General features: G+C 44.5%; 2 protein-coding genes across 5 annotated transcripts in view; both read left to right on the forward strand.

Moving 5' to 3' along the window:
• The window catches only part of NSD3 (nuclear receptor binding SET domain protein 3), a 57,704-nt gene extending 56,285 nt beyond the window's left edge, over window positions 1-1,419 (forward strand). For both annotated transcript variants that reach the window (XM_073325229.2, XM_073325230.2), the window contains one exon: window positions 709-1,419. In XM_073325229.2, coding sequence (XP_073181330.1) covers window positions 709-950 — 242 coding nt within the window. In that variant the 3' untranslated portion in view covers window positions 951-1,419. The remainder of the gene's footprint in view (window positions 1-708) is intronic.
• A 92-nt stretch (window positions 1,420-1,511) lies between these two features.
• PLPP5 (phospholipid phosphatase 5) lies at window positions 1,512-17,187 on the forward strand. 3 transcript variants are annotated; one of them, XM_073325255.2, is made up of 7 exons: window positions 1,512-7,432; window positions 10,625-10,733; window positions 12,778-12,868; window positions 13,719-13,782; window positions 14,559-14,683; window positions 15,061-15,231; window positions 15,768-17,187. In XM_073325255.2, exons 2-7 carry the CDS (start codon window positions 10,629-10,631, stop codon window positions 15,935-15,937), a joined length of 726 nt encoding a protein of 241 aa, XP_073181356.1. In that variant the 5' UTR covers window positions 1,512-7,432; window positions 10,625-10,628; the 3' UTR covers window positions 15,938-17,187. The 3 variants fall into 3 exon arrangements, with proteins under 3 accessions (XP_073181356.1, XP_073181355.1, XP_073181354.1); XM_073325254.2 differs by lacking the exon at window positions 1,512-7,432 and adding an exon at window positions 7,972-8,118; XM_073325253.2 differs by lacking the exon at window positions 1,512-7,432 and having other exon boundaries at window positions 10,302-10,733.
• Window positions 17,188-17,362: the final 175 nt, after the last annotated feature.

Here is a 17,362-nt window from a genome sequence, read left to right on the forward strand (position 1 = left end):
CCCAGCTTAAAGGAATATAGCATGATTTCAGTGTGAGGGAAAGGAGAAGCTGTTAACTTTCCTTTTTGACATGCTCAGTCTAATTTTACAACCTGACAGTTTGGCATGTGGTTATGCTAATGCATGCCTGCAAGTTTTTGTGATGGTCTCTGTTGTGCTTAAATATGGCATTGCCCGATCCCACTCTTGCCTGAGCCACCTTCTCATTGATGACTCATAACTCAGCCATTCTTTGTTTTTCACAATATAGTGCAGTGTGATTCTGTTATAAAGATTGATTTAGGATACCCATTTCAGTGTATCCAAATAATTACTATGTTCAGACCCAGAAGACAGTGAATTTCACAAGTCAGACGTGCATAGACGCCAACTCTCTATCTTGCAACTACACAATGTGTTCTGGTGCCAAGGGAGGTGAATCTGGTTACATTTGGCTCTACAGTGCAGTAATGTTTTGCTTACAGTCAACCTGAAGCTCAAAAATATAAATTTGTCAATAACAACTGCTTCCAGTTCAATCCTTGTGAAAAAGACAGATGCAGGAACTTCAATAAAAGCTGGCTTTTGGGAAGTATCTTTTATGCATAGAGTTGAATGACTCTGTACTACATGGAATGATAAAGATCAATTCCAATATCTACCCCAGATAAAGACTAACTTCAACTTCCTGTCTCTTTCCTTTCTCTCCCTCTCTTCTTCCATCTCCAGGAAAGTGGGAATGTCCATGGCACCAGTGTGACATCTGTAGCAATCCTGCAATTTCATTCTGCGAGTTTTGCCCTCGTTCGTTCTGTAAAGATCATGAGAAGGGAGCCTTAGTGGCATCAGCATTGGATGGCCGTCTCTGCTGCTCTGAACATAACCCCAAATCTCCTGTGGCACCAGAGTATTGGAGCAAGATAAAATGCAAATTGCAACCACAGAACCCTGGAGAAGAAGCAAAGGAATAAAGTTGTTAAAAAAAACAAACAACAAATGGCAAATAGATGATGAACTTGAAGAGACTGCTATGACACATTCAGTCTTCATCATCAGCGCTGCCTTGTTGGAACTGGGAAAGGGACCATCTAATCTTGGCAAGCAGAAGCAGTCAGTGGTGTCCGTTTTTTTGGGGGGGGAGGGGGGTGTTTCTGTTCTTGTCCTTTTCTTACCTTACCTTACCCTTGAATGTGCTTCAGCAGCTCTTACTGTTGGAAAGCAGAAATGTCTTGGCTTTCTTAAGGGGAGAAAAAAAAAATCTAAAAAAGCAAACCTTTTGACGTTGAAAAGAATATTGTGTTAAAATATGTTCTTTGAGTGTAGAAAGGAAAACATAACATATTTATTTATTTAATTTTAAAGGATGTTGAGGATTCTGGTCCTGATCAGTCAGCGTGTCTAAAAAAAATAATTGAGTAGTAAAACCAATCAGTGTATGTCTAGTTATTAAAAAAGGGAGAGTACCAACCCTCTGCAATCTACAAACAGCTTTCACGTAACACCAGGAGGAGTGATGTGGGTTTCAGAGCAGTGGACAGTGAAATGCCTTCATTCCAGCTGCATTCATCTTTAAAGGTCTTTTGAGAAGATGAATTTCATCTCATCATGCTTAATTTATTATGAATAATGTTGTAAAGATTTTCACATAGGAAATTAGGAGTATTATCCACATTTCTTTCTTTTTTTTCTTGAAGTGCTTTTTATTTCACTAGATACTTTTAATAAAAAAGGGGAGGGGAAGGAATTATGGTCCCTCATTGTTAAAATGAGCGGTGTTAGCTGACAAAGGAAGCATAGAAAGAGCTTAACTGTGCAATGGTCACTTTTCTGCCTCGCTTCGTTTGGAGGGCAGTTTTGGGTGGAGAGGATTCATGGACAGCTTATGGACATTGCACTACATTCTTCATAGCGAAAGCCCTGATCCTGCTTTTGTTGGAGTCATTGCGAGCTTTGTCATTGACTTCAGTGGGTGCAGAATTGAGCTGTTTTCTATGTATTTATCAGATGTCTAGTCTGTGCTTGTTTCATGGTGATTCTCTTAGAGCCTGATCTTTTGGTACCTTCCTCCCAAACTCCTATTGGTTTCAAAGGGAGTTCTTGAGTGTTAAAGGAATAGGGGATCGACCCCATGTGTGTGTTATGTGTTTTTAAAAGAGTTTTGGGGAGCAGGGATGTTTAGATTTGCGGGGGTGGGGATATATCTCACAATTGAATTTATCTTCATTGGTTTTTATCCAATAGTGAAAAATCAGTTCTTAAAAGCACTTCCTGAATTAACAGGGTATATATTGGGCCTACACTAAGGCACTCAGTCTTACAAAGTACTGTGTATATCCCAGTATAGTTAGCATAGTCAACTGTAATCCTTTAATTTGTAGGCAATGGCTGGTGTACTGATATTACCAGCTAACTTTACACTAACTTTCTGCCACTGGGTGTTCTGGAGCACCCCCAAATGGAAGGAATTAATACAAGGCATGGCTGGCACATGGCAGAGAGAATTTTTTTATTAATTCTGAAGAACATTCAACATTGTCTCTGGGAAAATGTCTGCATAGACCTGCAGGTACATGGTGGCATCTCAGGTCCAGAAAGTGATTAATAAAGGGGTGGAAAATAAAACTATAGGGCTTTGGAATATGGCTCACCTTTGTACCAGGTTTCCTTTTGCATTCTCAAATTATTTCTAATCCAGTGAGAGTGGAGGTCAAATTTGTACTTTTTTTCTTTTTTGTGCAATTGCAAAATTAACAAAATACACTACAGCCTTTGAAGCACCTGAAATGCCACTTCACTGACCTGGAAGCTATTCCTCTTGGAACAATTTACAGATCCCTTTCCAGTAAACTCAGTTTGTGTGGGTTTTTTTGTTTTGTTACCTAGTATAGATCTCTTATGTGATCTTTGAGTTAGTTTATGGTTTAGAGTGCTAATGGAAAATGCAGATTACTTGCCCTGTTGTGGCCAATACTGAAGTGAATGTCTAAAACACTAATCTTGCTTGTAAGCAGTGCTATATTTTGGTATTTTTTACAAAAAAAAAAAAAAAAAAGAAAAAATGTAAACAAAATAGGATTTTATTTTTCTTAGCTTTTTTGTTTGTGATAAAAAAAAAAAAAGCTCTTAATGGAGGGGGTTTTCACCCTTTTCTAAAATTCCAAACACAGCTCTTTCCTTGGTAGTGTCCCTAAGACCTGGTCTGTTTACATTGTATAATAGAATGTTAGATTTTCTGTTGTTCAGATGATTTTTGGATATAGTAAGCCAGAAAGTGCTGAACTTTGCAAATACTGTATGATGAAGTGTTCCCATGTGCTTTCTTCTATAGTATGTCAACACTGTCTTGTCATTGATTGGGGAGGAATGGCAATGTCAAAATGCCTTAAGCATTTGAGATGTCAATGAGCTGACAGCTGTTTCAAAATATTAATTGCCATGTGAAATGATCAAAATATATTCTGACATATCAGCATATTGGGCATAATGAAGTATGTCAAGGTACTCTGAAAGTTTAGCAAATCATATAATGCTGTGAGGGTCATGGAGTTTAGCAAATCATAATGCTGTGAGGGTCATGGAGTCAGTTGTCACTCCATGTCACTATATCTTTAGTTTCAAAGTTCTTGCTGGTTGTCCTCTCTTGTTTAATCCTTTACATAAGAAAACTGTAACTGAAAGCAGCCAACAGCTGGGCTGAGACATGGGTGGTGTGAGGACAAGGATAGCTTTTAAATGTGTATAATTATGAGTATAAAACTTGAATTGGTTTTCTACCTGCTGGACAGAAGGAGAATATCCAAAGCATCAGGAAGCTTTTTAGTGAAATAAGAGAACATCGGGTTGAAATAAATTGGTGATAACTGGGGATTCTCTTTATTTAGATGATGATTTTGTATGCAGAACACAGAATATGCTGAAAACAAATTTTAACCATGTTTTTGTAACATTATTTAAAGTGAATGGAAGAATAACTTAACTTTTGTAGTAAAGCAGAAATTTGTTGCTATAAATTTGTTACCGTAAATATTGACATTTTGATTTATCAGTATTTCTGTGTATTTTGGGCTGTTGAATTAAACTTTCAGTGTCTCTAAATTGAACTCTAGGAAAAATGCTAGAGAGGGGTGGTTTTGTTTGTTTGGAAGTTTTAGTCCAGAGTCCTACAATTTGCTGCAAAGAAGTGAATGCTGTGGTGGTTTGTTACTTCCTGGCTGGAAAATAAAGTGCTTTAATTAACAGTATATAATAATCTGGCAGCCCTTTCTTAAGTGAAGGAGGTGCCAATCACGTTGTTTTTTCCCCTCTCATTTGGATTTTTTTTTGTCTGCTAAATGTTAAAATAGGGTCAGACTTTCAGCAAACTCCTGACTATAGATGATGATGATCTGCTGGCTACACAGTAATGCAATACTTGAGCTGCCCTGCACAGATGTTTCTGGTTTACTTTACTGGAGCCCTTTTATTATAGAGTATGCATCTTAGTTCAGATCAGAGGTTCTGTGGACCATGCCCTAATGGTGTAAGGATTAATTACTGCAGTTTTCCGATAGTCTGTAAAATTGGCTTGTCATCTCATCAGTAGGACGTAAGAATGGAAGGCATTTGCAGATCAGGACAGCTAATTGTAAGGGCAAGTTTTTCTGGATGAATTATCTTCGCTATGTTTACCACCAGAGGCTTAGAGAGTCTAACATGGAATGAAAGGGATAGAATGTTTCGTTTGGCCTTTCCACTAAAAACTTGTTATATCTGAGTTTCCAGGTGGAATCGGAAAGACACATTTACTAGACATAATAGAAAGTGAACTTCTAGACGTAAAATATGTATATACTGAAATTAACAAAAAAAATTATCTGGGTTGGGTTAGGGAGGTGGGGTAGGGGAATGAGAATGTCTGCCGCTGGTACGAAGTAGTCACTTTAACATTGAAACCTCTGCCTCATTGAATTCAGGGTTTAATGTACTTGAAGCTCTGCAGTTCATTATTTTTACAGCTATTTTATTTATACATAGATAACATTTTTTATATACGACATTAAAAGTCTCTTTACCTCCCCCCTTAACTTGAGTTAAAAATGATTTTCCACTCCCAGTGTATTCAAGGCAAAATGGAGAGAGTTTTTCAAAGCAGATGTCTCAGACTTGTGTGCTCTTCATGAGAAGTGTATTAGTGCATGAGACACCAGCAGCTTTTTGACTTTTTGATGTCCTTTGCTTTATAATATTGTATCCACTCCCTCAACCCCTGCCACTTATTTTTGTATAGCAAAAGACATTTGCACTTACGATACACTCCTGAAATTCTGGATGTATTCAAGATGTCATTCAGAAAAAGAAGAAAAATGCTTGTTTCCTATTATATTCTACTCCTGAGTGGCAAACTCAGGTACTTTTACCCTAGTGAGGGTGGGAGGATTATAAAATTGAAACTGTCTGTACTTCGTATAGGACAATATAAAAACAAAAAGGGAAAATAGATATGAATTTGCCAAAGCCATGCATTCACTGTTTGTCATGTGGTACTGATTGTATTTGTGCACAAGAGTGAGACAGCTGCCATTTTTAATGGTGTCTCTTCTAGCTTGAAAAGCAACTGTGGCTATATGTTTGATCCTCTCCCAAACATTTGTCCCATAGTGTAGCACTGGACGTTTTAAGGAATTCTTGTTCACTTTTGATTTACAAACAGACTGGATGAAATACACTTGCTTCCTGTTCATTAATATTGATCCATATCTCATTTCTAGTGTCATATTTTTTTAATTTATAAGCAAACTAATCATGTTGCCACTGAAAACCAAGACGATAAATAACTATTACAACTGGCTAGTAATAAGATTGTCTCTTTTGTATAAGGGTATGTGCATATTTGGGGTTGCTATTAAAATTTAACTCATTTGTATCTACACAAGTGATATTGCACAACAAACACAGATACCTACAGATTCTGTTTTCATTTCCATGTAATCTTTATCTGTAACAATGACCTTTGTAGAGTCGTTATTTCTGTAGACTTTGTTTATCTGTAACAAACTTTGTAGATTCTGTGAAATGTTATTTTAACTAAATCACTTGAGTCTTTAATAGCAAAGCATCAATATTCACTAAAGTCAATATCTTAGGAGTTTCTAGAACTTGGCTAGAAGCTCTTGACACTAACAGAGTAGTGTTAATTTTCCCTGGGGATGTTCCACTGGGGCATTACTGTATTATGACTTGATGTTGCCGCATAGACTTTGAGATATACAATATTGGGATGGGGGGTTGTTGTTTGGCCTCTGTTCTCTTGCATAGTGTGAAACCTGTAAAGCTTGGTTAACCTGTATATAGATAGCTTATTGTCAGCTAGTTATAGTGTATTTAGAATTGCCTGTAATATTTTAGCTTCTTACTGAATGTTGTGATGGTAGGATCATATAATTTTTGTACATTATATTTACTGAGATGTTGCCTTTTTTATTTTACAAATACTTTGGAATTCAGATGTGTTTTTGCTTCTGTGAGGATTAATTTGGAAAGGGTTTTAATGACATTCCACTGATTTAAAATTTTGCTTGAGGTTGACTTCAATAAATTGTTCTGAATGTTCCAATTAAGAATGTGAATTTTTTCATATTGTAACTTTCAGTCTATGGACAGAGAACATAAACAGTCTATGGACAGCAACAAAAACACACCGCAAACAAAGTGACCAATAAACAGATATAATGTAAAATATTTATTGACACCAGTGTGTGAATTCAACTGAGAATAAAGTTACAAATGTGGTCTTTTAGAAAAGCTCTCTAGAAAGAGCCCCTATGTATTTATAATAAAGCCTCTTTAACATGGATGATCACAGAGCGAAGGCCTGGAATCTATGGAAAGCATTCTGCAGTTGTTTTACAAAGCACACCAAAAGGAACTTTGTACAACCAGAAGGAACAGCTCGTATATTTATATTTCAACAGAGTCAGTTGCTTTGAAAAATAAGTCAAGGTCTGATTCTTTCATACTGGTTCTCTGGTGCTGTCATCCTAGCTGAACTGGAGCATTAATCTAGCGTCTGTCTTAGATCTTTAGTCTATATTTAATGTTTGTACTTTTCTAAATGTATGTGCAACTGCTTTGTGATCTTACATATTGATTGTCCTTTTATAAAATATTGTCAGTTGACATTTATACTAGTAACTGTGCTTCATATGGGATTGTTGAAGTAGAGGTAGACCAAAGACATTAATGCAGTACCACCCTGAATTCTAGTGGTGTTCATTATTTGTAGCTGGTGCTTTTCTATATGTCTAAAAGAGGGACTTGGTTCAGTAGGAAAGGGTGTTTTTTTTTTTTGGTAATCTCTGCCAAGTGGCTTAAATGTTTCCTGTTGGTCTTATTTATCTAGCACCCAAAGTGTACTGGACATTTTACAGACACCTAAGAGGAGGCAGCTTAATCTCAGAGGTTTCTGCACAAAAAGGTAACCTACAGCCTAGAGGCTGAACTTCAGAATTTGCTTCCTTATTAAATCTTTTATTTTTAAGCCCTTGGTTTACTGCTTGCTCTGTGATCCTTGCCAATTCCCCATGGGTGTATCTTTAAATCTTGCTTCATTTGTAAAAGGGATTATTTGGTGAATTCCCTCTTCTCCCACCTTTTTAAAAAGTAAAACACGAATTCTTCCCCCTGTGATTTTATTTTTAAAGACATTCTAAAGCTCTAGCGCCCCAGCAGGAGTAAACGCTCCTAGGGGTAGAATGGCCACGCTGTGTTCACAGTTCAGGTCTAGCCTCTTTGCTCCCCCGTGGAAACGCACGGGAATTACCTGCAATGCACCAGGGCCGCGAGTGGTGCTGGGGTGTGGTTCCCGGCGGGGCTGGCTTTGTGCGGGTTAGTGGGGTGCCTGGCGGGCTTGTGCTGCTCTGTGATGGGGGTTGTGTAACCCGTGGCCGGGGCGGGTTTTCCCCGGCCGGGGCCGCAGCAGCCGCCGGCGGCGCTCGGCAGAGGACGGGCGCGGGCTGCAGCCACGTCGCCGGGCGCGGCCGGGGCGGAGCCGCCGGGCCCGGCTGCAGGGAGCGGCCGCGCCGCGCTGCCCGCCCGGAGCATGGAGGGGCCGCGGCTGGTGGCCGAAGTGGGCGCGCGGGGGCTGCTCTTCGGGGCCTTCCTGTGAGTGGGGCCCGGCCGGGAGACACGTGGCGCAGGCGGGGGGGTCCCCCGGGAACCCCCCCGTTCGGGATACGCCCGGGGAACCCCCCCATATAGCGCAGATGGGGATCCCCTCGGAAACCCCCCCCCCCGTTAGGGGCAGGGCTAGGGTTGGGGAACCCCCCACCTTAGCGCACAGGGGGATCTCCAGGGCAGCCCCCCCCAATAGCACAGATGGGGATCCCCCTGGGAAACAACCCCCCATCAGGGACAGGGCGGGGGAACCCCCCACCTTAGCACACACGGGGATCCCCGGGGCAGGCCCCCCCAATAGCACAGATGGGGATCCCCCTGGGAAACACCCCCTGTTGAGGGCAGGGCCAGGGCAGGGGAACCCCCCACTTTAGCACACACGGGGATCCCCCCAGGACAGCCCCCACCCTCTTGGGTGCTGGTGATGTGATCCTTCTGTGCCAGCTGGACACTGGACTGAGAGCCAACCCGGCTGCTCATGGCACTTGGGCCACCTGCTGCCAAGCGGTAACGGTTACCGGTAGCCTGGGCTGCACTGTGACTTAATGATGGGAGGCTCCGGAGACCGACCGCCCTTGTGGTTGGTATCTGTGGCACCCCAGAACCAGGGGACAGGCTGGATGGCAGCTACAGAGAACCTGCTTTTAATTTCTGGAGATTAGGATAAACCTGTCCTGGTGTGGAATGCCTCATTTTCTCCCCAGTGTAGCCAGCCTGCAGGGATTCAGCAGAGGGGTATCAGGGTAACAGCCGTGTTAGTCTGTATTCGCAAAAAGAAAAGGAGTACTTGTGGCACCTTAGAGACGAACCAATTTATTTGAGCATGAGCTGCAGTTTCCACGGCATGCATCCGATGAAGTGAGCTGTAGCTCACGAAAGCTCATGCTCAAATAAATTGGTTCGTCTCTAAGGCGCCACAAGTACTCCTTTTCTTTTAGCAGAGGGGTATGTGGCTGACTTGGCTTGATGTTTCCTCTTTCGGGTCACTTTCAAAACAGAGGAGGTTCCCTCCATTGAGAGAGAGGCCTTGACTATATAGGAAAGCTGCCTGTTTAACTTAAACTGGTTCTTAAATTGATACAGTTAAACTGGTACATGACACTTCAGTTTAAACCTGCTGAGTAAAGTAGAGATTGGAAGGTAACAGATGTTGTGGCTATATTTAAGAATGGCTCTGGATCCTGGCAATTACAGACCAGTATGCCTTACATCTATACCTGATAAATGGACTGAAATGATAATTGAGCTGTGGGACTCATTGCCACAGGATGTCACTGAGACTAAAACTTCGCAAGAGTCAAAAAGGGACTGGATCGTTATATGGATAAAAAGAATATCCAGAGTAGTAACTAATGTTAAACGGGGATATTAAACCTTGTGCTTCAGGGTTTAAGCCAATCTCTAACTATGAGAGATCAGAAGGAGCCCTAATGCTGACCATGGATTATCCCACATTTACCTACTGCAGAGTTCTTGGACCTTCCTCTGAGGCATCTGGTGCTGGCCACCGTAACAGATACGGTACAGAACTAGAGGGACCTCGCCCTTGGGTCTGATCCAGTCTGGCAATTCCTGTGAGATAAGCTGCTCTTAAATCAGAATCTGTGTCCTCATAGATTTTTGCAGTGGTTTAACTATATGGGTTTAAATTTACACCTCAAACCAGGGTAGTTTTTTCATGTAGACAAGCCCAAGATGCAACCTGCCTACTCATTAGGCAGTTAGGAAGATAGGATTGGACATATCTGAGAATACCAATGACCCATCTATTTCAGTACCTAGCCTCTGACTGTATCCGCAAAAAGAAAAGGAGTACTTGGGGCACCTTAGAGACTAACCAATTTATTTGAGCATGAGCTTTCGTGAGCTACAGCTCACTTATCGGATGCAATGATGAATTCATCCGATGAAGTGAGCTGTAGCTCACGAAAGCTCATGCTCAAATAAATTGGTTAGTCTCTAAGGTGCCCCAAGTACTCCTTTTCTTTCTGCAAAGACAGACTAACACGGCTGTTACTCTGAAACCTGACTGTATCCTGTAATTGATGCTTCATGGTCAATCATCCAATAACCTAATTGGGAAAGTTTTCTCCTAGCCCCAGTCAGTCAGTGGTTGGTGTGTGCCCTGAAACATATGGTTTTATCTCATATATTTTTATCATAGCTAGTATATATGAGAATGGAATTCATATTAGTCATGTAAATAGCTAGTGCCTTTTTAAATTCAGCGGACCTGTTGGATCCTCTGGTAATGAAACAGAATCACTGTGCTGGCTGGGTGATTTGAGTGTTTCTAACAATGCCTTGTGGCAGTAGGTGCTTGCAAAGTGTTTCATCAGTTTCAACCATTGTTGCCTTTTAATTTCATTATGTGTCTCCTTGTTCTTGTATTGTGTGAGAGAGTAAGTAGGAGTCACTCAGCTGACCACCTCCTTAGAACTACCCAAATCCCGGCACTAGCATGCACCTTTCCAAAGTGTTGTTTTTTCTCTAGGATCATGGAACTTCTGCCTCCATTTGAACGTGTCATACAGCCTGAAGAGATGTGGCTTTATAAAAACCCATACATAGAAGCGGACCATGTACCCACCAAGCTCATGTTTGTAAGTATTCACTCAGTTCACTAGACTCTCGTCTTAGGTTTTTTCTTTATAGTTTTCCTTTAAAATAATAGCTATCAGCTAAAAAATCATGGAAACAAACACTCTTCTTAATTTACATGACTAATGATATTTTAGATTATTAGAAATGAAAGAATGTTTAAAATCTGATGGACCTCTCTTTACTGGTGCTCTGAGATTACTTTTTGCATTTCAGCTTGGACACTGAAAATCCGTTTCATGTTTGTTCACAGTCAGTTTTACTGTCAGGTTCAGTGCTGCAGAGCTTCGCATTTCACACACTGCCAGGGAATATTGTTTAAAATCAACTGTGAAATTGTTTCTGTTGGGCTAAGTTTTATAAGCAATTGTTTTTAACAAAACCTCACCTTTTGGGCCAAATTTTTGGTGATTTAAAAGTTTGTATTGGACGTGAGGTAGGAGATATAACTATACAACCAAGCCAAAGAAGAGGGAATGTAGATCCCTAGAGAAAGAGGAGGCAGGGGAAAGATGAGATGGGAAGAGAGGGAGAAGTGATCATCGATTGGATGAGTGGTTACTGGGTGTCAGTAAACTGCTGATCCAACAAAGCACTTTAGCATGTGATTAGAGTTAAGCACATGCTTAAGTGCTGTGATGACTGAGAACCTGAATGAAGCTCAAGAAGAATGGAAATGTGATAGAGGATTATAGGCACACCCTCAGAAAAAAACAGGCTTCTCTCTGAAGACTGTTTACCTACTATAGCTGCAGGTAGCACTTAAGATCATTATTACTGGAAGAGAGAATTTTAATTCTGTATCAGTTCCTATAGTGAAGCCGACTGCATGTACTGTGCTGCCCGGACACAACTTCCCCTGCTGTTTGTGTGGGGCTTCACATAGCAACGGGGGAGAAAAAGCATTTAAAATAGGAAAATGTGATTATAAAATCGCAAAAACTGAACTCCAGTTCAGGGGTAGGACGGGAGATTAAAAAAATGTGTTAACAGTAAACTAACCAGCTTTCAGGTAGACTGTGTTTTGTTGATGGACTCTGTCCCTTGATTTGTGGAAGTGGCATTCCCGGTGAGATGCTGCAGTTCTTGGATTGGTCAGTGGCTTTGGGGGCAAAGAACTACGGTTCCTTTTTGTTGAAGAGGCAGGTACAGCATGTAGGAAATGCTAAAGGAGAAAACTCTTGCATGGCATTTGGATTTGGTGAATTGACCTTTAGGTCAAGTGCCATGTTAAACTCCCAAAGTGACAGCAAATGACATTTGGGCTTGTCTGACGACAAGAGCATTCCCTGGAGCACTGGGTATTGTGACACAATCCCCAAGAGTCCGTTGTCCCTGAGATATCAGCAATAACAACTGCTGTCTCCTGACAGCTGCTCTTGTTTTTCTCCCTAGCAAACAATTTCAATGCTACAGCTGATGGATTAATTAGTTAATATTTGCAAAGCGCCTAGAAAGTGAAACATGCTCAGGGGCCGTAGTGTTCTCAGGAAGCAACGTCTGACTGAACAGCAGCGAGGGAGTGCCACGGTGGAAGTGATGTAGGGAAGCAGGCCGAGGCCGCAGTGTGATTATTTAGACGGCTCCTACAATGTGCTTGGCATTCTACAGAGGTATATGAACATAACCCCCTTAAGAGCTCCCCTAAACAGAAGCAGCAGCAGCAGGGCAAGGATATTACACGGACTGGAGCTTTTTAACAGGCAGAATTTTTGGCTGCTGTTCTTCTTTATCTTTGCTGTCCTTGTATCTGGAGAGCTCCCTACTGATGGCCTTTGCACCCTGCAGGTTAGGGCATTAGTGAGAGCTGGATGGCAGACAGCAGAGAGGAAGCCGTGCTACTGGTACCTACACTTATTCAGTGTTCGCTACCGATGCTAATAGCTGGGATCAGCTTTCGCTTTGTAAAGAGCGAAGGGGGGAGCACTATTTGGTTTAGGGGTGAAGGTTTTTAGCCTCCTTTAATAGCTCATGCATTGATTTTTGGTTGGGAAGCCGCGGAACAAACGTGCAATGTTGTGACTGTGCTGTCTTGTCTCATTGCAGTTAATTTCGTTTCTGTTTCCCCTGACGTTCATCCTCCTGGCAAAATTCCTCATGAAAGTCGACCGCAGAGACACGCAGGAGGCCTTTTTGGGTGAGCTCCCCCCAGCAATCCTGACAGTCGCACCAACAACATTGCGCTGAACTGAGGGCATCCCTGGGGCAAACAAGCTCTTGCTCCTGGCAGCAGTAACATCCAGTGGGTAAATCAGGGTGGATCAGTCCCCAGCACATGGGACACAGAGAGCATCATTGTACTCACGCAATAGTTTAGAGCTGTGACTAATGTCACAGCCTAGGGTGGGGGCATCGCCTTGTTACGACTCAGGAACCTCCGTGTGATGGAGAATGGGCCGGAGGGGAGGAGGGGTCTCTTGAATCCATGGCTGGTCTCACACAGCATGTTGGCCAGGGTGCATTAGGGAACTGGGAACTTCCTCCTGCCTGGGGTCTGTTCGCTGGACTGTCTCCCACTATCTGCCTTTCACTTACTGGGCAACATCCTGACTCCACTGAAGTCAGTGGCAAAACAGTGGCTTCTGTGGAACCAGGATTTCACCCATTTTTCTTAAAAAACAAAAAACAAACCCCACCACCACCTCTGTGGGCTGGAACATGTGTGCTTAGCCCTTCCCAGACCATCGTCCACTCTTGTCTGACCCAGAGTTCAGCCCTTCCCTAAGGCAAACACCTGCAGGGAATGCTCCGTGTTGCTGGGCAAGGCACGGTTTTCCCCATTGCCCATGTGCCGCCTCTCAAGTCAACTCAGACGTGCAGACCAATGCAGCACCAGGACCAGCTGAAGCATCCCTCTGATAGAGGCTACTGATTAGGGGAACTCCTCCAACTCCACCTGCAAAGTTTCTCCAACCCCTGCTGCGGGTGTGGGCGGGTTAAATATTAACATGCGTTTGGTGCTGAGCCGGCTCTTCTCTCTCTTCCAGCTGCCAGCCTTGCTCTTGCCCTGAACGGGGTCTTTACAAATGCTGTGAAGCTAGTCGTGGGGAGGTAAGAAGGTCCATTAATCGCCAGCGCCCACAGACCCAGGCACTTAGCAGTGCACTGCCTGTGACTGGCTGAATTTTCCCAGACCCTTTTGGGGGGAAGTGCGGGGACAGGCTGGGGGCACTCTCTTAACCACAGAGCAGGGGCTGTTTTAAACACCCACCCTCAGTGAATTTAGTGTTGGGACAGGCCTGATGGCCCTGGGGAATGACCCTTTGTGTCTCCCCACAGAGCAGCAGTGGCAAGGTGAGCTTTCCCTGCATGCTCTCACCACTGCACTAGGCTATTCTTGGAGGGTCTCTACCAGGCTCTGAGGGGCATTGAGTCATTGTAGCACATTCGCTCCTCTGCCAGTTGAGGTGTGGCTACTGGTCAGCCACAGTGCCTGGGACTGGGACCCCCCCACCCCAACCCAGGCTGCTCAGCAGCTTTTGGGGGGCAACGACTCTCTGTTCTAGTCAGGCGCTCTCACTTCCAGAGCTGCCAGCCACTTGGAGGTGAAGGACTCCATACCCCATTCTCTACCCCTTAGCCCTTCCTTCCCCAGGACCCTTTTCAGAACCCTGTGTGGTGAGTTTGGGTGCTGTGTGGACAGCGTGGGTGTTTTGAAGACTCCTCGAGGGCTGTGCTGGGGGGATTCCAAAGCAGGCGGGCAAGGATGCCCTCTGGTGCTTTAGCCTGAGCAGGGGAGCATCCAGTCAAACCATGCCAGCTGCTAAGCGTCTCTTCCTCTGCATGGGGCAGGGTCACATGCTGTGCTTTGCTTCTCTGCCCATTAGGCCACGGCCGGATTTCTTCTACCGCTGCTTTCCGGATGGACGGGCAAACTCCAAGCTGGTGTGCACCGGTGATGTGGACGTGGTGACTGAGGGACGCAAGAGCTTCCCGAGTGGACATTCCTCTTGTAAGCGTTTGTTTCCTCTTCGTAGTGCAGCATGGGAGAACCAAACAAGGGTGAGCAGGTGCCTGGGAGGCGGGATCAACTTTGCCGCTGTCTTGCCATGTGGCCTGGGGCATGTTCATTGACTTCTTGCCAGGCCTCACTTTTCCCTCTGTAAAACGGCGGTGCACAAGGCTCACTGCTGTTTGCAGACTAACTCACTCTCGAGTGCCAGGTATCAGTACTACCTCCCTGGCCCTGCTTTTTGCCTAGTTGTCCTTTCAGGACAAGCTCAGAGGGGTCCTTTATACTCTTAAATCACTCCTGGTAATGGATGGCCCCTGAGCTGAGCTCTCTGAGCATGGGTTCCTCAGTGATGTGAATTTCCCCCTTTTGTCCAGTTGCCTTTGCTGGTCTTGCCTTCTCTGCCTTGTACCTGGCAGGAAAACTGCACTGCTTCGCCCCTGGCGGGCGTGGAAAATCCTGGCGGCTCTGTGCTTTCTTATCACCACTGCTCTGTGCGCTCCTCATCGCTCTGTCCCGCACCTGTGATTACAAGCACCACTGGCAAGGTGAGCATGCCGGCCGGGGAGAGGATAGCAGGGGCGGTGGGTTGTCCTGTGGGAACAGTGTTCAGTGACCATGGTGATGGGCACCACCGAAGACCCTGGATAGATAGAATGGGGCACTGATGTTCAGGGCTCTAAGTGGGATGAGGGAATGTTGGTGAAAGAAAAAGTCCTTTCCGGGGTCGTGATCTCTCTGGGAAATGTGTGTTCTGCTCAGTGCTAGAGCTGAAGATTAAGTGGCAGCTCTAACTGGAGCACCATGAGCAGGGCAGGCATCGTCCTCACTGGGACTTTCAGTTCCGCTGTGTGTCGGGCTTGTAGCTGTGCCATGGGATGGGTACTTATGAAGGGGAAAGTGTCTTTGGGGATCGCTGCCTGGAAGAGACCTTTGTTGTCACAGTCATTGCATGGGGAGCTCTGAACAACGGTGGGTTTGCCACGGGCCCGGGTTGCCTAGTGTCATGGTATGGGAGCAGAGCTCCTTGGGGTTCAGGGAGACAGTGCTGTGTGTGAATCACCCTGTTGTTTCCACCCCACAGATGTGCTGGCTGGCTCAGCGATTGGTTTCACATTTGCATACCTGTGCTACAGGCAGCATTACCCTTCCCTGACCGACTCAGAGTGCCACAAACCATTGCAGGGTAAAGCCAAGCTGTCTCCAGCACAGGAGCAAAAGCTGGCCAGCTCCAGCTTCCTCCTAGAAATATAACGATGGGATCCACTTTGCTGCCACTGGCCTTTGGGTAATCATTCCTTCCACTCTTCAGCCCACAGGGTGGGGAAGGGGTACAGGCTTTGGGAGCATTACTCACTGCCTACCACAAAGGAGAACACAGCTGATAGCTGAATAAGAATTGTTCCCCTGCAAATGCGGTAAGTGGTCCTGCTCAGCAGGCCTGTGGTCGTCTTGTTTAAGAGAGACTCCCCTCTTTCAGGCCAGCCCTGGAGGAAGCTGTGTAAGTGACTGTACTCTAGCTTGCAGGAGGGAGGGGAGCAGTCTGGCTACGACAACATCTAAAGCAAGAATTGGCTGTCTGTGAGAGGAAGCTTGGTGGAAATCCTGAAGTTGCACAGGGCCATGTAGTAATGAATGGAGAAGTCAGCCCTCTCCCCTGGAGGAGGTCATTTTATGAAAGGACAGCATGCACATCAGAAGAGGCCATCAGTGCTGTGTTGTGGGTACACAGCATTTACTGTGTGCATTTAGAAATAGCACCTGCTTGGCCCCCCCTGCAGCCTGGGCACGGTTTTGTTAAAGAAGTTGTGTCCTACCACGCAGATGCTGGGCTGATTTCCTGGCGTGGCACCCTGGCTGGCTTTGGAATTTCTCCATGCCATATTGTTGGACTCTGCACAGAGCTCTCCAGCCCATTTGTAAATACATTTGCTTCCAGAATCCTGCCCGAAGTCACAGGGGATAGCTGGACCTCATCATGTCCTGTGTTCCCACATCCTCCCAAGCAAAGGCCAAGGTCAGCACTGTAGAGCCATCTGATGGGCATGACTGCCTAATACCCTAAGGGGCAGTCACTCACGGTCCCACTGCTAAGAATTACGACTAACCTGGGGGGAAAGAGATGCTGTGGGGTTTTATATTTGATTCCAACCTAGAAGCAGCAGGGCGGTGAGATGGCGTCTCTGTACAGCACTGTCCAGGGGCTCACTGCCTTGTAGGGAGGATATGTTGCTCCATCTGTAACCCTTAAAGGTGAAAGGATGCAGCATCTTCCCTTTTAGGAGGTTTCCCTGTGGACCAACTGTATGATTTGCATTCTTGTGTTAATTTCAAACGTACTGTACACCTGTGGTGAGAAAAACAGTAAGTACTGGAATTGTTGACTGTGCCAAGCTAAGGCCTGTAAAAGTACATCCTGTTAATCAACCCTAAGAGTTCAGAGAACTCACGAGCTCAGCCTTACTGGGTTTTTTAATGTCAAATAAAAAGCTGGTTTTAATTCAGTGAAACGAGTTCTGTTCCTTCTTGGCACTAGAGAACATCCTCCGTCTTTATGTAGCTGCCTCATTTTATGTGAAGTAGGTCAGCTTTATCTGTCCATTGCTTCCTCCCTCCACCGCACACGAAGCATGAGAGGAGCGAATGACCTTTGGCTCCACAGCTGTCTGAAATCTAACC

Source organism: Lepidochelys kempii, chromosome 26 (genome assembly GCF_965140285.1).
Source record: "Lepidochelys kempii isolate rLepKem1 chromosome 26, rLepKem1.hap1, whole genome shotgun sequence".
Lineage (NCBI taxonomy): Eukaryota > Metazoa > Chordata > Testudines > Cheloniidae > Lepidochelys > Lepidochelys kempii.